General features: G+C 43.3%; 1 protein-coding gene across 8 annotated transcripts in view; it reads left to right on the top strand.

Annotated features, from left to right (window-relative positions):
• LOC145343260 (microtubule-associated serine/threonine-protein kinase 4-like) overlaps positions 1-22,827 on the top strand; it is a 445,947-nt gene that overhangs the window by 348,619 nt on the left and 74,501 nt on the right. For 5 of the 8 annotated variants that reach the window (XM_080189364.1, XM_080189365.1, XM_080189370.1 and 2 more), the window contains 4 exons: positions 10,968-11,040; positions 12,797-12,817; positions 15,953-16,031; positions 17,534-17,691. In XM_080189364.1, coding sequence (XP_080045490.1) covers positions 10,968-11,040; positions 12,797-12,817; positions 15,953-16,031; positions 17,534-17,691 — 331 coding nt within the window. The remainder of the gene's footprint in view (positions 1-10,967; positions 11,041-12,796; positions 12,818-15,952; positions 16,032-17,533; positions 17,692-22,827) is intronic. The other 3 variants (XM_080189366.1, XM_080189367.1, XM_080189371.1) reach the window with 3 other exon arrangements.

Here is a 22,827-nt window from a genome sequence, read left to right as displayed (position 1 = left end):
CTGGTTTTGGAGCTGGAGCTACAGTGCAACTATCAGTTAATGGTAGCGGGACACATTAAATCTGCTGAACACACAGATAAATTTGAAGGTTATGTATATTTTTCATTAAAAAAAACATTTTCCTAATAGTTTTTCATCAGTGCGCAGGTGGATTAATGTTTCCCATCACAGGATACATAACCATTAATGAAAGATATCTTAATGGCACCAATTTAAGAGAGATTGAAAGGTGAATAATGAAATTAATGATGTTTCGTAGCAAAGTTGATGCTTGTGTACCTAATACAAATTGTGCAGTTTATGCTGTTTATTTGACAATTCAGATTGTACGTTTACAGAGATGATTCTATTTTATTTGATATTGTCACATGTATTGGTATACAGTGAAAAGCATTGTTTCTTGCCCAGACAAGGCATACCGTACATAGAGAAAGAAGGCAGAAAATAGTGTTGCAGTCATAGCTAGGGTGTAGCTGGAGTACTGTGTGCAGTTTTGGGCGCCGCACCTGCACAAAGATATTTTGGCCTTGGAGGGAGTGCAGAGGAGGTTTACTAGGCTGATACTGGAGTTGAGGGGGTTGAGCTATGAGGAGAGGCTGAATAAACTAGGCTTGTACTCGTTAGAGTTTAGAAGAATGAGGGGAGATCTCATTGAGACGTATAAGATGATGAATGGGATGGATAGGATAGAGGTGGAGAGACTCTTCCCGCTCAAAAAAGACAGTAGGATTAGGGGGCACAGCCTCAAGATAAAAGGGAGGCGGTTTAGAACGGAGTTGAGGAGGAACTTCTTCACTCAAAGGGTGGTGAATCTCTGGAATTCTCTGCCCGTTGAAGTGGTGGAGGCTGCCTCGCTAAATATTTTTAAGAAGCGGGTTGATGGGTTCTTGATAAGAGAGGGAATTAAGGGTTATGGGGAGAGGGCGGGAAAGTGGAACTGAGCCACGACAGATCAGCCATGATCTTATTGAATGGCGGGGCAGGCTCGAAGGGCTAGATGGCCTACTCCTGCTCCTATTTCTTATGTTCTTCTGTAGAGAAAGATCAGCTTAGTGTGAGTAGGTCCATTCAAAAATCTGATGGCAGCAGGGGAAGAAGCTGTTCTTGAGTTGGTTGGTACGTGACCTCAGTCTTTTGTATTGTTTTCCCAACAGAAGAAGGTGGAAGAGAGAATGTCCGGGATGAGTAATGAATAACGTGTATGAGTAACTCAATTTGTGTTTCATCCGAACATTCAAATCAGGAGCAGGACTAGGCCATTCGGCCCCTCAAGCCTGCTCTGCCATTTGATAAGATGGTGGTTGATTTGATTGAGGCCTCAACTCCACTTTCATGTCTAGCCCCCTATAACGCCTTTGTCTCCCTTTGTCAATTCCTTTGTTTGTTATGGATTAGGGATTCTTCAAAATGAAGTTTTAAAATACTATTATATAAACAGTTGACAGAAAAGTTTCTGGTGAACATTATTTTCACAGTAACTTCATTGCATTATTACTGTAAGCCTACTTGTGATACTAATAAGTAAACTTAAACATTTATCTGGCATGCAGTCTGCTATTGTCAGCTGCACTGAAATAAAATGACTTTCAATTTATCAAAATTCTGTAGTAGTATTGAAATGTGACATCCTGTCTTTAATTTGGGATCTCAGTTTGAAATCACAAAGACTGTTTAATTTTTAAAATTTTAAAGAAGCGAGTTAAGTGTTTGCTGTATTATCTCTCCCTTGAGGTCGCATAGTTCATTACCTGCTACCATAGTTCATTACCTGCTAAATGCATGACTGGCACATCAACCTACTCAATCACAGCAGGAACATCCAAGCTAATTACTGCATGCTAACCCATTCTGAGACTAAACTACATAGCAGCCAGTGATATCCAGTAACAGTGGGGCTTTGGCATGAAGTGAAGCCTGCCCATATGGACTGAAAATTATCTGGAAGAATCTTCCGTTTAAATATCCATTTCCATATTTATTGATGGATGCTCAATATGAACTCAAGTGTAAGCCCCTCAAGACTATCGTCCCACACCAGGAGTGCGCAACTGCTATGAACATTGAGGAAGATACTCATATCAGTAAAATCATTCGGCGTTAGTTTTGCTTGCACATTAGTGTGCTGGTTTCTGCAGAGAATGATTTTCAGCTGTACTATACTCATTGGAATTCAGAAGAATGAGGGGAGATCTTATAGAAACATAGAAAATTATGAAGGGAGTAGACAAGATAGAAGCAGGGGAGTTGGTTCCACTGGCAGGTGAAACTAAAACTAGGAAACACAGCCTCAAAATAAGGGGAATTTAGGACTGAATTGAGGAAGAATGTCTTCACCCAAAGAGTTGTGAATCTGTGAAATTCCTTGCTCAGTGAGGCAGTTGAGGCTACCTCATTGAATGTTTTTAAGGCAAAGAAAGATTTTTGAACAGTGAAGGAATTAAGGGTTATGGTGAGCAGGCAGATAAGTGAAGCTGAGCCCATGAAAAGATTAACTATGATCTTGCTAAATGGCGAAGCAGGCTTGAGGGGCTGGATGACCAACTCCTGCTCCTGATTCTTATGTTTATGTAAATCTGAGAGATGTAAATGACCACAGAATAAATACAGTGACCAATGGAAACATCCATTACAATTTATTTACCACATTACAATCCTTCATAATCTTGATATTTTCATTCAAGTCAGACCTAAACTTTTCAGCCCTAGTGAAAAGTCTTAACTTCACCAGGTTTTTCTTATCTCTAACCCATTATCATTGTTTTCAATTTTCTAGGAGTGGGAACCCCCAGGATTACCATCTGATTGTTGGGGATTTGGTGATTATCATGCCATTGAATATCAGTGGGATGTGCTTAGATTTTCTCTTGTCGGAGATGATCATTGCCTGGCACTTCTGTGGCACAAACGTTACTTGCCACCTTGTCAGCCCAAGTCTGAATGTTGTCCAAGGCCAGGATTTTGTGGCCCCCTCTCACTTGGTCAAATATTACGATCCTGCCAAACTGAATGGAGACTTATATGGTGCGCTGGATCTGCCAGGGAAACACATGCCACAGTGGGACCATTAAATCCTGGCCTAGGTCTTCCTGCATGTGGGCTCAGACTGCTTCATTATCAGTTGTGGCTGGAGCTAAACGTTGTGCAAGCATCAAAGATCATCCCCAATTCTGAGCTTATAATGGAGGGGAGTCAACTGATGAAGCAGTTGAAGATGGTTGGGTCTAGGACATTACGCTGAGAAACTCCTGTTGCAATATCCTGGGGCTGAGATGTTTGGTCTCCAACAACTTCCTTTGTGCCAGTTCTGACTTCAAATGGTAGAGAGCTTCCCCCAATTGCCATTGACTGTAGTCTTGTCAGAGTTATTTAGTGCCATACATTGTCAAATGCTGCCTTCCTGTCAAAGGGCAATCACTCTCATCTCACCTCTTGAGGTTTAGTTCTTTTGTCTATGTTTGGACCAAGCTAATCCTTCAACAGATCATTTTTAGATATGTTTGCTGCACCCCTGCACTCCTCTTTGATCCAGAATAGGTCCCCCTTGCTTGCTGAATCATAGAATCCTACAGTGCAGAAAGAGGCCATTCGGCCCATCAAGTCTATACCGATCAGAATCCCACCCAGGCACTCTCTCCATAACCCCACTTACCCTAGCTAGTTCTCCTGACACTAAGGAGCAATTTAGTATAGCCAATCCACCTAACCTGCACATCTTTGGACTGTGGGAGGAAACCAGAACACCCAGAAGAAATCCACGCAGACATGAGAATGTGCAGATAGTGACCCAAGCCAGGAATCAAACCCAGGTCCCTGGCGCTGTGAGGCAGCAGTACCAGCGTTGTGAATGGTAGTGGTAATGGTTGAGTAGGTGGTTACAAATTCCTGTAGAATAGCATTCTGTTGCTGCTGCTGTTGATGGATGAGTTTGTGCCAACTCTTTTGAAAGAGCATCTTACCAAGGCCCCTGCCACTGTTGAGTCGTTATGCAATGTGCACTGAATTTAAGTGGCTTCCATATCCCAAAGACAAGTCGCCCTTAAATTTGAATCACGTAGAAGCCGACTATTTATGTTTGAGTAAGCAAGAAATTTCAATCCAAACCATGGACACTGGCATTGCTACACTCCTAGTAGCTGTTAATATAGGCCATTGTGTGCTATTACAGAGCTGCTGGACAGTACTTCGAAGCAAATGCTGCAGTTTTATGGATTTATTGTAACATCCTTTTCATTCGTTATCAAGTTATATAGCTTAAAAATTAGTTAACCACAAGTGTTCAATACTTTTCTTTTAAACTTTGTGTTTGATTGAACAGTAAGCCTGATTTAAACTGTACAATTTACAAGTAAAATTTTCCCTCGTTCTCTAAGCTAACCTTTAATAACTTTCCATTGAATCCTATTTCTTTTAAACTAAAAGATATGATTCAACAGACTGATGTACTGCAAAAAATAACATTTTGCAGTCTGCCTCCCCGGTTCTTTGCTTTGCAGATTTATGGTGGTTTATGTTTAAGTGGTGGGAATCCTCAGTGTGTCATCTTAGTAAGCCCAAGGCGTACTGAGCCACTCGGATGAATTCAACGATCATCCTCAACACCGGTGCCCACAAGGCTGTGTTCTTAGCCCCCCTGCTATACTCCTGATACACCTAAGACTGTGTGACCAAATTCCCTCCAATGTGATTTTCGGGTTTGCTGATGACACTACCGTAGTGGGTCGGATCTCAAACTATGATGAGACAGAGTACAGAAATGAGGTAGAGAATCTGGTGGACTGGTGCGGCAACAATAATCTCTCCCTCAATGTCAACAAAACAAAGGAGATTGTCATTGACTTCAGGAAGCGTAAAAGAGAACATGTCCCTGTCTACATCAATGAGGACCAAGTAGACAGGCACTTCTGTGGCACAAGGTTACTCACCACCTTGTCAACCCAAGCCTGAATGTTGTCCAGGGCCAGGATTTTGTGGCCCCTCCCACCTGGTGAAATATTATGACCCTGCCGAAGTGAATGGAGACTTACATGGTGCGCAGTATCTGCCAGGGAAACACACGCCACAATGGGACCGTAAAATCTTGGCCTAGGTCTTTCTACATGTGGGCTCAGACTCTTCATTATCAGTTGTGGCTGGAATTAAATATTGTGCCAGCATCAACGATCATCCCCGATTCTAAGCTTCAAGTTTTTAAGTGTCCAGATCACCACCAACAACCTGTCTTGGTCCCCCCATGCCAACACAATAGTTAAGAAGGCCCACCAATGCCTCTACTTTCTCAAGACTAAGGAAATTTGGCATGTCAGCTACAACTCTCACCAACTTTTACAGATGCACCATAGAAAGCATTCTTTCTGGTTGTATCACAGCTTGGTATGGCTCCTGCTCTGCCCAAGACTGCAAGGAACTACCAAAGGTCGTGAATGTAGCCCAAACCATCTCACAAACCAGCCTCCCATCCATTGACGCTGTCTACATTTCCCACTGCCTCGGCAAAGCTGTCAGCATAATTAAGGACCCCACGCACCCTGGACATTCTCTCTTCCAGCTTCTTCCTTCGGGCAAAGGAAACAAAAGTTTGATGTCACGTACCAACCAATTCAAGAATAGCTTCTTCCTTGCTGCTGTCAGACTTTTGAATGGACTTACCTTGCATTAAGTTGATCTTTCTCTACACCCTGGCTATGACTAACACTGCATTCTGAGCTCTCTTTTCTTCTCTGTGAACGGCATGTTTTGTCTGTATAGCGCGCAAGAAACAATACTTTTCACTGTATGTTAATACATATGACAATAATAAATCAGATCAAACTGGATTAGTCAGTATAAATACATTTTCTTTGAGATACGGAGACTACTGTTCAGCAGTTTCTTGTACCTCTGTGAGTGAGAACAGAGTGCTTCCCTTGGGTACTATATTATTTAAACTACTGCCAGTTTTAGTGCTAGTCAGACAGAATGAAAACTGAATGTTTTCACTCAATTTATGAAGGTCGATGAAATTTTATGTTGGTACCTGTTCATGATCGATTAAATGTAGAATGTTGTTTTAGTAACTGCAGCTTTATTCTTGGCACTTATAATTTAACCGCCCTCCCTCCATTTGACTGAATTTGAAACAACCCTAGATTTGTAATAAATTTTTATTGCATGCCCGGAAACATTTCCCAAGATTGTACACTCAGCACATGTACTAAATAAATCGGAGAGAGATTGTCTGATTTATTCAAGCCAGACACCATTCTGGAGGTTTATTTCTTTTGTTTTGCCTCATCCCTTTATTGCTGAATGGCATGGTGGCACAGTGGTTAGCACTGCTGCCTCACAGCGCCAGAGACCCGGGTTCGATTCCGACCTTGGGTGACCATCTATGTGGAATCTGCACATTCTCCCTGTGTCTGTGTGAGTTTTCTCCGGGTGCTCTGGTTTCCTCCCACTGTCCAAAGATGTGCAGGTTAGGTGGATTGGTCATGCTATGTTGCCCTTTGCGCCCCAACATGTCTGGTTAGGGAGATTAATGGGGTAAATATATGGGGCTACAGGGGTAAGGCCTGGGTGGATGCTCTGTTGGAGACTTGATAGGTCGAGCTGCCTTCCTTCTACCCTGTAGGGATTTTATGATTCTATGATGCATGCTGCTCCAGTGGGCCATCCTTTAATCCACTGCTCACTGCGCAACTTCCAATATTCACTCGTAAAAACTGCTTTATTTTCATATTTAAAACAGCTACAAAAACTTGCAGGATAGTTCTATTTCTTGAAAGGATTGTAGAAGAATCCAAAATGTTTGAAATGCGATTGGTGGTGGCAAAAAGAACCATCAACATGTATTGCAAGGGAGCTTCTAGAAAATTAAATTTCACATCTCTAATTCTGACCTCAGTCCTCGGAAATCAGTCAAAAATCAAAGGATTCCATATTGACCTTTTCAAAAATTACAAGAGGAATTATTGACAGAGGAACATGCAGACTATCGGGATGCGAGTTATGTTTATTTGAACATTTCAACCAATTTGAGTTGGTCTGTTTTATTTTGCACGTATTGCCTTGCTTTTAAAACTGCTAAGGTAACAAAGCAAACCAAACTCCGGAGAAGGAAAATATTTTCTTTGCGAGCAGCATCTCATCTTTTAATTAGACTTGAAGCTGCAATAAAAGTCTGTTTAATTGCGTAACTATTGCCAACAGAAACAGCAGTTGCTCAGCATGTTTATCGATCTCTGAGGTAATTGCTGTTTTCATCTCCGCTTATTACAGTGGTTAAGTTAGCTCTCAAATACTTCACAATTGAAGATACATACACACCAAACCAACAATTTAATGTTGCTGTAATTATTATTATTACTGCGTTCACTCACCACCAGTTCCGTCCCCCGCTCCCTGGCTGGTGTGTCAAAAGGATGTATTGGTTTTGGAGGGGGAGCTTTTCAGATTCACCGGAATGAGACTGGGGCTCAGACAAGCTAAGGTACGAGTTTAAGTTTATTTTATTAGTGTCACAAATAGGCTTACATTAACACTGCAATGAACTTACTGTGAAAACCCCCTAATCGCCACACTCCGGTGCCTGCTCAGGTACGCTGAGGGGAAATTTAGCAAGGCCAGTGCACCTAACCAGCACATCTTTCGGACTGTGGAAGGAAACCAAAACACCCGGAGGAAACCCATGCAGACATGGGGAGAATGTGCAGACTCCGCACAGACGGTGACCCAAGCTGGGAATCGTTCCCAGGTCCCTGGCACTGAGGCAGCAGTGCTAACCGCTGTGCCACCACGATGCCCATGAGGACACATTACATAAATTTGGCTTGTATTTCCTATATTTAGAAAGTTGCATAATCTGATTAAAGTTTTAAAAATGTTAAATGGCTCAGATAGGATAGATATCATAGAATAGAATCATAAAATCTCTACAGTGCAGAAGGAGGTCATTCGGCCCATCAAGCCTGCACCAACGATAGTGCCACTATCCCGGTAACTCGACATATTTACGCTGTTGGTCTCCCTGACACTAAGGAGCAATTTAGGATGGCCAGTCCACCTAACCTGCACATCTTTGGACAGTGGAAGGAAACTGGAGAACCCAGAGCAAATTTTTCTTCCTTTCCTTTATTATCTTGTGCTTGCAAGGTCTGAACTGCAGGGTGTAAAGTCTAATTAGTTCTCCCATCAATACTGTTCCACTGATGATTAAATACTTCAGAGTCTCTGCAGATTTCGATAGCTTTCTTAAGAGTAGGTTTCTTCTCACTCAGAGAGTGGATTGTGTCACGGTGGGATCTCTCGTTCCTGAGGCAATTCTGTTTCTGATCAATAAGTCACTCAACATCAGGTTAAAATCCAAGTGGCCTATTTGGAATCACAAGCTTTCAAAGCTCTGCTCCTTCATCGCCTGAAGAAGGAGCAATGCTCTGAAAGCTCGTAATTCCAAATAAACCTGTTGGATTTTAATCTGGTGTTGTGAGACTTCCTACTGTGCCCACCCCCCTGTCCAATGTTGGCATCCCCACATCATTTCTGACTAGATCATCCTTCAATTGCTTAAACTCAAAAGATTCCGTGTAGACATTTCAGTGTAGTCACATGTATCAATCAGTATTCTTCCCGTCTGACTGAACTCAAGTGTTGAACACACAGCGTTCATAAATAACATCAGTAGAGGGTTCAGAGCTGGTCTTCAAGGCTGCCAAGATTTTGCAAGGTTGGTTTTTCAGTTCCTCAGCGAGGTCCAGGATGCAATACAGCTTGTAGCATTGTTACCCCAGGATTGGCAATATAGATGCTATTCTTATTTGTTCAAGTTTTTTGTCTAACTTGGTGACAATTTCATAATTCTGCAATTGAAAATGGGAGAGTTTCCAATTTATTTTATATCTGCTTTCATCTCCATAAGAGCTGGTACTGGAATATTCTAAGTCACCCTGAAACACCCAGTCCTATACAAAGTTGCGGACTGAAATTTTTATTAATCTCGGCTGTTTCTTGCAGCAGCTGGCTCTCTACCAGCTGTCAAAATCCACTCAATTTCAGCAACACGTTAGTTGCCGACTGTAATTAAGTGTGTTCCTGAAGGTTTCATCACATGGCTTGCCCCATGCTCTAGCCAATAGCTGGCCAAAATATCCATCCTTGCGCTGCACTGCCTTCCTATATACCAACTGGAAAGCAAAAAGACTCCAGATCCGTTTGGAGGATGCTTGGCAGTCAAACAAAATGCCTTTATCTCACCTGCAGCTTTCGTTATTTCTATCTGGTAAAGAAAAGTGTTCAAAGAAAAGGAAGGAAAAGAAAAGTCCCAATAATTTTTGTATAGGCCCGCAGACAGCAGCATCTAGGCAATTAATTCCTGGAAGCTCTAGTCTAATCCTGGAGGATTTAGAATACTAGCTACGCCCCCCGGCACCATGTTCCACATGGTGGGTAAAATGGCTTCTCCCTTCGACCACTTTACTCGCAAAGGCATGTGTCAGAGATCTGATGACTCAGGTCACGTAACTATGGCGAGGCACAGTACACAGAATGCACAATGGCATTTCCTCAAACACACAGGTTTGACCTCTTACTGATGTATATTAGGGGCGGCACGGTGGTTAGCAGTGCTGCCTGACAATGCCAGGAACCCAGGTTCAATTCCGGATTTGGGTGACAGTGTGGAGTTTGTATGTTTTCTCTGTGTCTGCGTGGGTTTCCTCCGGGTGCTTCGGCTTCCATCTCCTCCCACACTCCAAAGATGTGCGTGCGAGTTAGGTTGATTGGGCCACGCTAAATTGACCCTTAATGTCAGGGGGATTAGTAGATAGGCGGGGTTGCGGGGATATGTCCTGGGTGGGATTGTTGTCGGTGTAGATGTGATGGGCTGAATGGCCCCCTTCCTCACTGTGAGATTCTATGATTCTATGATGTCAAGATGCTGAAAGCTAATAAATGGCACGATTTACCAAAACGTGTGGGATTGTATTAAACTCATTTTCCTGCTCGGCAGATGAGGGCTTAAAATTATCCCCTTTGGGCGCTGGTGATACAGTTGGAGATGTGAAGCTTCAGCAGCGATAACTTACCTTGCTGTAAGCTAATCAAGGTCGGCAGCAATGTCTGGATACCTGAGTGCATTTTCACATAACCAACCTCTAGATAGTACTTCCCAGCAGCTGTCTTCATGAGCCTCAGTCTTTCCACATCAGAAGGCTGGCACGTACTCAGCGCAGTGGAAGGGATCCATTGAGGATAGTTTGTAATGTGCTTACATTTAATGTAGGAAACATCTATCGGTACTTTGACAGTGGGAGGAGAAAAATAATAAATGAGACAAGATAAAGAAACAGACACTTATATCAGCCTGATCCAACTGAACAGCAGGTATTATTTATACATCTTCTTGGCAGGCCACCCTCATTACCATCAAATTATATAATATTTGTGTAATGTGTACAAGAAACTAACTACTCCAAAGTGGCCAAAGAGCCAGCACTTTCTCCGATTAAGTATTGTGATAAAATTATACAATGGCATCACAAAATATGTACCTTTTTCTGAATGAAACCTTTAAAAAGCTGTGTCCAAGATTAAGATGCTATTTGATTTGATTTATTATTGTCACATGTATAAGCATACAGTGAAAAGTAATTGTCTCTTGCGCGCAATGCAGGCAAAGCATACCGTTCATAGAGAAGGAAAGGAGAAGGTGCCGGATGTTGTGTTGCAGTCATAGCTAGGGTGCAGAGAAAGATCAACTTAATGCAAGGTTGATCCATTCAAAAGTCTGATGGCAGCAGGGAAGAAGCTGTTCTTGAGTCGGTTGGTACATGACCTCAGACTTTTATCTTTTTCCCCAATGGAAGAAGGTGAAAGAGGGAATGTCTGGGGTTTGTGGGGCCTGCTTAGAGTCTTAAATTTACAATGAAAAGCAGTTGCTATTTTAAGAGCATTTCTAATGGCTATATACACTGATCAAAAGACATTCATCTCTTTAGCAGGAAACAGCCCTCAAGACAGCCCAAGAAATTTCTCTCCGAGTGCCTCAGCTCATTTTTCCTTCGCTCGAAGGTAAGTAGATATAAAATCTTAGCAAACAAGTGATACCTTAGAAATCAATGCTGAGTGCCATCAAAACATTTTAATATCTTAAAGAAGTCTATTACACACATTTTTGGATAACTTTTATTCTAACTATAAAAATCCATTTTGGCGACCACAGATGATTAGATTTGTAATCAATACCTAAAAGCACAGTAGAGTTTTTTTTCACTGCCAATTGTGGTGTAGAAGTAACTCAGAGAATAAGGTCTTTCCATTTTTCCATCGCCAAAAATCATTTAGGTCTATATTCGATGTCTTTTTTCCACTAAGAATGCTATACTCTCAATAGTAAGCAACCTCTATTTTTCACCTCCAGTGTATATTTTCAACACCTTATGAATTGATGCATAGGATCAAGTAGGCAGTATTAGCCATGTTACCAAGAAGGTTTAAGACACATCCAAACAAAGCAAAACTGTGTATGGTTTTTTAAAATGCATCTTACGGAATGTGGACTTCCCTGGCTAAGCCAGCATTCATTGCCCATCTCTAATTGCCCTTGAGCCCCATGATTTTGAACCAGTGACAGTGGAGGAACAGCAATATAATTCCAAAGTCCACAGAGGGCAGGATTTTACAGCATTGCTCATCCCAAAACTGTAAAATCCCACCTGAGGTCTATGGATTTTTCCTAGGTCCATCCCTAGCTCACTCCAATTCCTGTGACGGGTGAGATGGTAAAATTCTTGCCGGTGTGCAGCTTGGAGGGGAATCCTCCACATTGTGGTGTTCCCATGTGCCTGCTCCCCTTGTCCTTCAGATGGTCAGAGTCATGGGTGTGCAAGGTATTGCCTAAGGAGCCTTGCTGAGTTTCTGCAGTGCATCTCGTAGATAATAGAATCCCAACAGTGCAGAAGGGGTCATTTGGCCCATCGAGTCTGAACCGGCTGTGACAGAGTATCCTACCCAGGCCCCCACCCCCGCCCTATCCCTGTAACCCCATGCACTTATCGTGGCTCATCCATCTAATGTACGTTTCGTGGGACACGAAGGGGCAATTTAGCGTGGCCAATCCACCTAACCTTCACATCTTTGGCCACTGGTTTTACACTTCCCCACTGGAACCGGGGGCGCTATTCGCTTCTTATGTTTCACTCGGCCTGAGTCAGGCAGGTTGTGCAAGGCAGGCACTTTTTGGAATCTGAGTGAGGGTAAGTTGGTACATGCATCTGCTGCAGATAACCACTCAGAGCAAGCCACGGCCCAAAGAATTTGATGTGGTTAAAGGTATCCTTGTAGAATTCGTTCGTTAAATAAAAGATGTGACATTCATTTAATTTGAATTACTATGTTTTTCACATTTCATAATGACCAACACCTCGACCAGCACTGGCATTTCACATTTCATATTCCATACACAGATCAACCCCAGTTTATGAAAGAATGTTTTAAGTTTACTTATACCAATAGTCATTAAAATAATGAACGGTTGGCCTTGTCATTGTTGGAGTTTGATTGATTTTCATTATACTGTGATGCCATTTTACAAGAGATTAACTGATCTATATGGAACTCAAAATTTGAACAACTTGAGCCTGTCAGTATATTGGATTCAGAGGCCTTTTTGGAGTCTTGCAGGAAGAGTATTTAGTGGAAAAGGGTTTACTGCTTCGAGTTATTCTGATTTTGCCGCTCATTGTATCAAGATCGAACGTCTTAAAAGTCTACAATTTTTTTTCACCTTTGTTTTTCTGCCTCTAAACTATCCTGTGATACCCTTCAGTCATGGCCACAGAACCGACAGGTAATTAGCATGAGTATGAATCTGCTCGCAACATGCTACTCACACACACAAGCAAGTTTTGTCTGCTTTGTCATAACCTTTGTCTTTTTCCTGTTCTTATTTTTGCTGTGGAACTTAACGTCTGCGTATTCACTTTTATTTGAAAGGGGGAAGTCCTGCAGGGAGAGGGGACAGAGGGAGAAATCCTGCAGGGAGAGGGGGCAGAGAGGGAGAAATCCTGCAGGGAGAGGGGGCAGAGAGGGAGAAATCCTGCAGGGAGAGGGGGCAGAGAGGGAGAAATCCTGCAGGGAGAGGGGGCAGAGAGGGAGAAATCCTGAAGGGAGAGGGGGCAGAGAGGGAGAAATCCTGCGGGGAGAGGGGGCAGAGAGGGCGAAATCCTGCGGGGAGAGGGGGCAGAGAGGGAGAAATCCTGCGGGGAGAGGGGGCAGAGAGGGAGAAATCCTGCGGGGAGAGGGGGCAGAGAGGGCGAAATCCTGCGGGGAGAGGGGGCAGAGAGGGAGAAATCCTGCGGGGAGAGGGGGCAGAGAGGGAGAAATCCTGCAGGGAGAGGGGGCAGAGAGGGAGAAATCCTGCAGGGAGAGGGGGCAGAGAGGGAGAAATCCTGCAGGGAGAGGGGGCAGAGAGGGAGAAATCCTGCAGGGAGAGGGGGCAGAGAGGGAGAAATCCTGCAGGGAGAGGGGACAGAGGGGGAGAAATCCTGAGGGGAGAGGGGGCAGAGGGGGAGAAATCCTGCAGGGAGGGGGGGCAGAGAGGGAGAAATCCTGCAGGGAGGGGGGGCAGAGAGGGAGAAATCCTGCAGGGAGGGGGGGCAGAGAGGGAGAAATCCTGAGGGGAGAGGGGGCAGAGGGGGAGAAATCCTGAGGGGAGAGGGGGCAGAGGGGGAGAAATCCTGAGGGGAGAGGGGGCAGAGGGGGAGAAATCCTGAGGGGAGAGGGGGCAGAGGGGGAGAAATCCTGAGGGGAGAGGGGACAGAGAGGGAGAAATCCTGCAGGGAGGGGGGGCAGAGAGGGAGAAATCCTGCAGGGAGGGGGAGAGAGGGAGAAATCCTGCAGGAAATGTGGGGTGGTGGTGGGTGGGAGAGGGAGAAATCCTGCAGGGAGAGCGAACAGTAAGGGCCGGAAGCACATGTTTTACGTCACTCAGCATTTCATTTTTGTTTTCCAAAATGAACCCACATAACTTGAGATTTTGCCACTGAAGTTGGAAGCTACATATATTTCATAAATAAACTTTAACTTTTCTATCTGTTTGTCTTAATTTTCTCTCCTCTGGGAATGTTTGCTTTTCGTTTATGAAGCAGGTGTTTATTCATTTGAGAAAAGTTATTAAAAGCTCTCTGAAGCTTCTGTCTGGGGAGGAAGTCGGAAGTAAATCTGAGAATAGATTACAGAAAGCGTAAAGAGAAAAAGTCAAGACTTTGGATGTGGGGGAACAAATGTCGGGTTTCTAGTTCTCAAAGCCATGAATGTTTTTCAACAGCTTTATAGTCTTTGTCCATTCTTCCCCTTTTATTCTTCCTGCCGTCCTGTGCATCAGTCATGCTGCTTCTCCCAAGCTTAGTCTTCTCGTACCCTGCCATTCACCTAGTCCAGGCCTGACTGTAACATCTTCTGACAGTAGCTGTTGGTTGAGTGATGAGGAGTTCTGAGATGTGAACCCATCACCATCTGCTTGGGAGCTAGGTGTTGTTCTGCCTTTGCTTTCAGACCATTCAGTTTTAAAAACAGCTTCAGACACGGCCAGATTCTGCTCTCAAAATCTTAGCAATGAGGCTAACACTGTTTGTCATTATTTATGTACAAAGGGTACAGCAGCTTTAGGCAAGGAGTAGGTGCGCTGTTAAATGTAAATTGTAAATAAGCAGAAGTTGCTGTCAGAGTTGTGCCACTCCATCATTAGCTTTGCTGTGTGCCTTTCCATTGATATGTATGGAATAGTGTGAGGTTGATGTGCTTGTGCAGTAAACATGAAACAAAAGTAGAATCGTTTCATAGAATCCTGGCAGTGCAGAAGGAGGCCATTCGGCCCATTGAGTCTGCACCAACCACAATCCCACCCAGGCCCTATCCCCATGCATTTATCCTAGCTAGTCCTCCTGACAACAAGGGACAATTTAGCACGGCCAATCCGTCTAACCCATGCACCTTTGACTGTGGGACGAAACCGGAGCACCCGGAGGAAATCCACACAGACAAGGGGAGAATGTGCAAACTCCACGCGGACAGTGACCCAGCTGAGAATCGAATCCGGGTTCCTGGCACTGTGAGGCAGCAGTGCTTGTCACTGCGCCGCCCTTTTCAATTACATTTAAAGTTTAATTTTTTTTAACCAAGTGATAGATGTTAATTACTGCCAGTCAAAATTAACTGTTACACTTGTGATGTCTCATTCCGTCAGATCTTAATTGTCGTTCACGCTTTTAAAAATGTAAAATGTTCAAATTAACTTTTAAGAACATTTCTCTCTCTCAATCCAATCTTTCTCCTCCCTCTCTATTTCTTTCTCTGTACCTGATTTGACATTGAGATCACTCACTCTCAATCCCTGCACTGTTTGTTTCTCTGTCTCTCAATCTGATTACTTAAGGAAGTTCACAGTGGTTGTTTGCCCTTTTCCATCAAATCCCAGAGGGCGAGTTTCTTTTGCTGCAGCATTATCAGCTCCTGCTTTCAGCAATCTGCCATACGAACGTGTAAAAACCTAAACAAGACCTTCTGCAGCAAAATGTAGGCTGTATTCTCTGAGGAAATCATTCGTAAAAGTTTTTTTCATTATATTTCCTAACATTCTATGTTGTATCACAAATGCTTTTGGCTTTACCGCCATTTGTGCTGCTTAACTTTTATGTAGGCAATTCCAGCTCAGAAAATAATGTATTCTAGATTTTGATGTATGACATTACTAACCTCCCTCCCTTATGGGTTAATTTAGACTCCAAGCTTATGCTGTAGCTACATGGTCAGTGTGAAATGGAACAACTTTTCACCTCCACAATGGTTGTAGTATAATTATGTGCACCTCATGTGTAAGTAAAAAAAATGACAAGGACAAATTGAAACCTTTGTCATTGTGGATGCTTGAGGTTAAGTTGTCTTTAGGGCTGATAATGAAGTAACGTTTTTAAAATTTTTTCAGGAGCGATGGGCGTCGATGGTCTTTGGCTTCCCTCCCGTCATCCGGTTATGGCACAAATACTCCCAGCTCCACAGTGTCCGTAAGTTCCTTTTCACCTTGTCTGCGTGAGCTGCCTTATCTCTGGCAGCGGCAGCTACAAGCACAATTGTGAACAGACGGTGACCAACAATGATTTCATGCCTTAATATGCCAAAAGCTGAACCTATTTATTGCACACAAGCTAAAGTAGCAGTAAGTCTTCCAAGTACTTGGCAATAGGTTTCTCAGATACGCTGGATGATGTGCGCTTCCATATTTGCCACTTTCAATACTGTAAGAAGCCAAGTGAATCAGGGATTCAATCAGATAAAGGATTTAGCAATTTTTAGGTGTTCAAAATCCCACACAGTGAATGAAGTGACTTATTTTTGAAATCATTTTCTAATTCCTATCTGTTTCTATAGCAGAACCATCCTGAAAATTAATTTGGATTGGATAGGGAAATGAGACGGGAAAATGTTGGCAAGGTTCAAGCTGGAGTGAAGAGATTAGATGTTGAGAAGCTACTTCTTGGATCATTGGAAATGTATCAAAAACATATAAGCTGCGGCTTATGCTTCCAAGCCTCTTAGGATAATTGCCCAGTCCACTCGTTTGAATATTGCCCAGTCCACTCGTTTTAATTGTCATTCATTCTGAGCAAGGAGCTGGTGACTGCAAGCTAATCATGTATAATTATGGTACTAGTTAGGTGGAATGTTCTAAAACAAAAAACTTTTCCCTGACTCCTTGAAAGTTCTCCTGTTAATCTGGGAAATGTTACTTGTTGCCTCCTTCTCTGCTCTGAAATTATTTTGCAAAGCAACTGTAATAGCTTATGATTTTAAAAAAAACTAGCCTCAGAAATTAAAATGAGTGCTGACTGGTTGGCAAGTGAACCCTCAACATTCAATCAGCATGCTCATTCAGGTCTCCTCATGCAGTATAAATTGTTGTTCCCTTTACTGTTGCTAATCTTGCCATCTGCTCTGATGAGTGCAAAACGTAAAGTTTTGACCACTTGTCTCTTTTTCAGGGATACTCAAGTGTTGTGCTATTAAATGACTAAAATTAGTGTTATTTTATATTTTCTTTTAGTTTGATGTTCTGTTAATTGAAGATACTGTCCTTTAATCTTTTTTGGTCCTGTATAATTTTAAGTTTCTTAGTGTCACAAGTAGGCTTACATTAACATTGCAATGAAGTTTATGTGAAAAATCCCCTAGTCGCCACACTCCGGCGCCTGTTCCGATGCACTAAGAGAGAATTTAGCATGGCCAATGCATCTAACCAGTGTGTCTTTCGGACAGTGGGAGGAAACTGGAGCACCCGGAGGAAACCCACACAGACATGGGGAGAACATGTGGATTCTGTGCAGATAAGTGACCCAAGCCGGGAATCAAACCTGGGTCCCTATGAAGCAGCAGTGCTGAGCACCGTGCCACTGTGTCTGTAGTGTTTACACAATAATTCCTGGCACCTTCCTTCATACCCAGTATCCTTTGATAGTGAAGGGAATCTATGAATTGAATTGTGATGTTCTCCCTGTGTTTTTTTTTCTAGTCGTCATGTTCATCTCAGGAAAAGCTGCACCAGTTGCCATACCAGCCAACTCCAGATGAGCTGCACTTTCTTTCCAAGCATTTCTGCAGCACAGATGCCATTGCCAACGATGAGAAGCGCAGGCCTCCTTCAATGCGACCACGCTCCCGGAGTCTCAGGTTTGTAGTACCTGGAATGTTGTGTGCAGTTTTGGTGTCCTTATCTGAGGAAGGTGGTTCATGCTAACGAGTAAGTACAGCGAAGGTTTACCAAGAGATGACAAGTCTGTCATACGAGGAGAGACTAAGTCAGTTAGGATTATGTTCAGAAGAATGAGATGGAATCTTGTAGAAACTTTTAAAATTCTAACAGTGTTAGACAGGATAGATTCAGAAAGAATGTTCTCAATGGTAGGGGGGTCCAGAACTAGAGGGCATAGTTTGAGGATAAGGGGTAAACCTTTTAGAACTGAAGTGAGGATAAATTTCTTCACCCAGAGGGTCATGAATATGTGGAATTTACTACCACAGAAAGTAGTTGAGGCCAAAACATTGTCTGATCTCAGGAGGAAATTAGATATAGTTCTGGGGCCAAAGGGATCAAGGGATATTGAGGGGGTGGGGAAAGAAGGGATCAGAATATGGAATTTGTTGATTCCTTGTGATCAAAATGAAGGGAGGAGCAGGATCAAAGGGCCGAATGGCCTACTCCTGCTTCTGTTTTCTATGTTTAGTCTGCAACTTAAGGACTGAAATCTTTTTTCCTTAATGTTAGTAAGAAAAATCATTGTGAGGAAAAGTAATTATTTTTTGCTTAAAATTAGAAGTGGTTAGAATTTTGGCCCTTTTTAAAAAAAAACTAATGCTGGCTCTTAATAATGCAAGATGCTCTAAGGGGACTTAATCCATTCAACAACTTGCCAATTTCAGAGTTCTTAAAATAACTGTTTCAAGTCTGTTGAACTGTTTCCAACTCCTGGGTTAAAGGGGAATAATTCTGATCCCAGTGGTGAAATATTTCTAGATTTAGGTGTTCTTTCACAACTGTATTGTTGCTTCCCCGCCCCCCCCCCCCCTCCCCCCCCTCAATGTGAGGTATGGTTATCAGTATACCAGATATTCTCCTGATATCTTATTCAAGATACCGGTATGAAGGTCTGTGATCCATGATGGTGCCTCAGAGTACTCAAAGACATAAACACCAAATCTAATTCTACCTTATCGAATTCTAATAGAACACAATTAGCCAAAATTGTCCATTGACCTTTCTGGTCAAAACAACTCATCTGTTCATATGATAAATACGCTGAATCCTATTTTCTGCGATTACTTATTTTTTTAACATTGATTTTCAAATCAATGACAGCTGCTTTTTGGATTTGACTGAAATCGAACAAATGTTGCTTTTATTGCCAACTTTAGACAAGTTGTTGATATTGGCTTAATTCTGGTGCCCTGAGCTACCTGGCTTTCTGATTAACATCAGCTGCCCTAATACCTGTCCTTTGGTTTCGCCACTACCTTTCAGGTAGATTTTGTGGAACTGGATGAATTGCAGAATCCCTCAGTATCTTTTTAAGAGGGAGAAGGATGAGAATGTATTGACTTCTGATAATTTAGCACCATTTTCAGTTTTCGCTTAATGCACAAATTCTGGGTGTGATAAGCTTCGTCAAGGATCAGATCCTATGTTCAAAGTGCAGATGGAGAGGCTATTCGGCCAATCGGGCTTGCACTGACTTTCTGAAAGAGCATCCCCCCTGCCCTTTCCAATTAACACCATTCATTTACCTTGGCCAATCTCCCTAACCTATACACCTTTGGACACTATGGGGTCATTTAGCATGGCCAATCCACATAAATTGCACATCTTTGGACTGTGGAAGGAAACCCATGCAGACATGGGGAGAATGTGCAAATTCTACACAGACAGAAGCCCAAAACCAGAATTGAACCCAGGTCCTTGGTGCTGTGAGGCAACAGTGCTAACTACTGTCTTTCGGTTAATCCTTGCCTCTCCAAGTGGAGATTAATTCTGTCCCTCAAAATATTTTCCCTACCACTGATGTTCGACTCACTGGCCTGCTAGTACCTTTGTTTCTCTCCTTGAATAATAGCATTAGCTGTCTTCCAGTACTCTGGCACCTGTCCTGTGGCCAGAGAGCATTTGAAATCTGGTGTCAGATGCAATGTCCTTCTTTGCTTCATATAGCAGCCTCAGATGCATCTCATCTGGGCCCAGGGATTTATCCATTTTTAGGCTCTCTAAAATGGCTAATACCCCACTCCCTCACAATGTACAATTATATATGTTCAATTATATCACAATTCCCTTCCCTGCTTTCTATACCTACCTCGGCCTTTTCCAGAGTAAACACAGACACCAAAAACGCATTTAAAACCTCACCTACATCTTCCGGCTCCACACACAACACACACACACACACACACACACACACACACACACACACACACACACACACACACACAGTCACTTTGGTCCCTAATGAAGTTCTCCTGTTAATATACTTATAAAGCATCCTGGGATTTTCCTTTATTTTGCCGTCTGTTGTTTTCTCATGCTCCCTCTCTCTCTATTTTTAAGCACCCCCTGCTCTTTCTATACTGCTGTAGGGCATCCACTGTTTGAGCTCTGTGTCTGCCATAAGCCTCTCTTTTTTTCTTATCCAATCCCGTAGATCCGTTGACATCTCTGGAATCATTGGTCCCACCCTTTACATTTGCAGGAACATGTTGGCCCTGTGCTCTCTCTATTTCATTTTTGAAAGATTCTCACTTTTCTGATGTGGATTTTTCTACAAGTAGCTGCTTCCAGTCCACTTTGGCCTGATCCTATCTTATCCTATTAAAATCAGCCTTTCCCCCAAATTAGTACCTTTATTTCCAGTTCTTCTTTGAACTGTTCCATAACTATTGTAAATCTTATTGCATTACGGTCACTGAAATGCTTCCCCACTGATCAACCTCATTCCCTAAAACTAGGTCAAATTTTAGCCCCTCTCTTGAGGACTTTCTACGTGTTGACTCAAAAAGCTCTCCTGGATGTACTTTTAAGAATTCCATCCCCTCTAAGCTTTTCACACTTTGCCTAACCCAATTAATATTGGAGAAGTTGAAATCTCCCACTATAGTTTTTACACTTCTCTGAGGTTTGCCGGAACTTCTTCACTCAAAGGGTGGTGAATCTCTGGAATTCTCTGCCCATTGAGGTGGTGGAGGCTGCCTCGCTAAATATTTTTAAGACGCGGGTTGATGGGTTTTTGATAAGCGAGGGGATTAAGGGTTATGGGGAGAGGGCGGGAATGTGGAACTGAGCCACAACAGATCAGCCATGATCTTATTGAATGGCGGGGCAGATTTGAAGGGCTAGATGGCCTACTCCTGCTCCTGTTTCTTATGTTCTTATGTTATGTTCTTATGTATCTGCTTTTCTATCTTTCCCTGTTGGGGTCTACATTGCTAGCAAAGTGATTGCCCCTCTTAAGTTCTACCCACATGGCCTCCATTGAGGAGCCTGCTAAAATATCATCTCTACTCACTGCAGTAATTGACTCCATGACCAATATTGCTATACCAGCTTCTCTTTTCCAACCTCTTCCTCCTCCTCCCCCGGCAACCCGTCTCACCTGAAGATTCACCAGAATATTGAGCTGCCAGTCCTGCCTCTCCCTCAACCATGTTTCTGTGATAGCAATGATATCACACTCCTGTACATTAATGAATGCCCTTATACCATCTACTTTACTTGTAAGACTCCTTACATTAAAATAAATACCATCCAGCCTCGCCATATTCCCTTGTGCCTTAACATGTCTTTATTTGCTTTACCTTCCAGACTGACTTGGTTTTCTTCTGTATTCAGCTGTGCATCACCCCTCGCTGTACTTCCTTTCTGTAACCTATCTCTCTGCCAAATTAATTTAAATCCCCACCCCCGCAACGGCACCAGCAAACCTGCCCGCAAGGATGATCATTCTGGTGCAACCTGTCTGACTTACATGGGCCTCACCTTGCGCAAAACCCAGTGATCCAGGAAACCAGAGCTCCCTCTCTCTCACTATCTTTTCAGCTATGCATTCATCTACTCTATCCTCTTATTTCTATACACACTGGCACATGGCACTGGGAGTAATCCAGAGATTACAAGCTTTGAGGTCTTGCTTTACAATCTGCTACCTAACTCCCTAAATTCCTGTTGCCGGAGCTCATCCCTTTTTCTACCTATTGGTAGAATTGGGTGCCAATGTGAACTGTGACCTTTGACTGTTCACCCTCCCCTTTCAGAATGCCCTGAAGCCATTCAGTGACATCCTTGACCCTGGCATCTGGGAGGCAGCACAACATCCTGGAGAAACATCTGCTGCCTCAGAAACACCTGTCTATGCCCTCACTGTTGAGCCTCTTATCATCATTTCTCCTCCACCCTTGTGCCGCTGAGCCACCCACAGTGCCCTGAAGTTGGGTCTCGTTGCACTCCCCAGAGGAACTGTCACACTCTGTTTTCCAACACAGAAATGCGATACATGAGCGAGATATACTCTGGAGCTTTTTTTGACTATCTTCTTGCTCCCCTTCTTCTGACCGGTCACCCATTATCTCTCTGACTGCCTTTCCTTAAGCTGTGGGGTGACCATGTTTAAAAACATGCTATCCATGAACCTGTCAGCCTCACAGATTCACCACTATGCCTCCAGTCAACCCTCAAGCTCTGAAACACCGGCCCTCAAACTGGTCAAACCAGCCGCACCTCCCACTGATGTGGCCCTCAAATGGTACAGAAATTCCCACATGCTACAGGCCAAACAGAACATGGGACTGAGCTCCTCTGTCACACTTTTTAGCCTGGCATTACTTACGCCAAGTCGGAGATTATTTGTTATTTATAAAAGCTAGAACTCTTAGCTTACCTCAATGTAGCTTTAAAATGGAGAAAGCACCTTAACCCCTACCTACCAACAGTCAGCTCTCTCGCACTATTCAAAAGCTGACGTCAGGCTTTTGAGTTATGGTGCTCTGTCCCACTGCTCCCTCACAGGTCAATTTCCAAGTATCTGGAGTCTGGAACATTCTGTGCCACTCCACTGCTCCCTCAGGACAGCTCCCGAGTATCTGGAGTCTGGAACGTTCTGCTCTGCCCCACTGCTCCCTCACAGGTCAGTTCCCGAGTGTCTGGAGTCTGGAATGTTCTGCTCTGTCCCGCTGCTCCCTCACAGCTCAGCTCCCGAGTGTCAGGATTGTAAAATGTTCCCTTCTATCCCACTGCTCCCTCACTGGTCAGTTTCTAAGCGTCTGGGG

The sequence above is a fragment of the Carcharhinus amblyrhynchos genome, chromosome 5 (genome assembly GCF_965287045.1).
Source record: "Carcharhinus amblyrhynchos chromosome 5, sCarAmb.v2.hapA, whole genome shotgun sequence".
Classification (NCBI taxonomy): domain Eukaryota; kingdom Metazoa; phylum Chordata; class Chondrichthyes; order Carcharhiniformes; family Carcharhinidae; genus Carcharhinus; species Carcharhinus amblyrhynchos.
The sequence above is the reverse complement of the archived record's forward strand: the minus strand, read 5'-3'. Positions and strand labels throughout refer to the sequence as shown.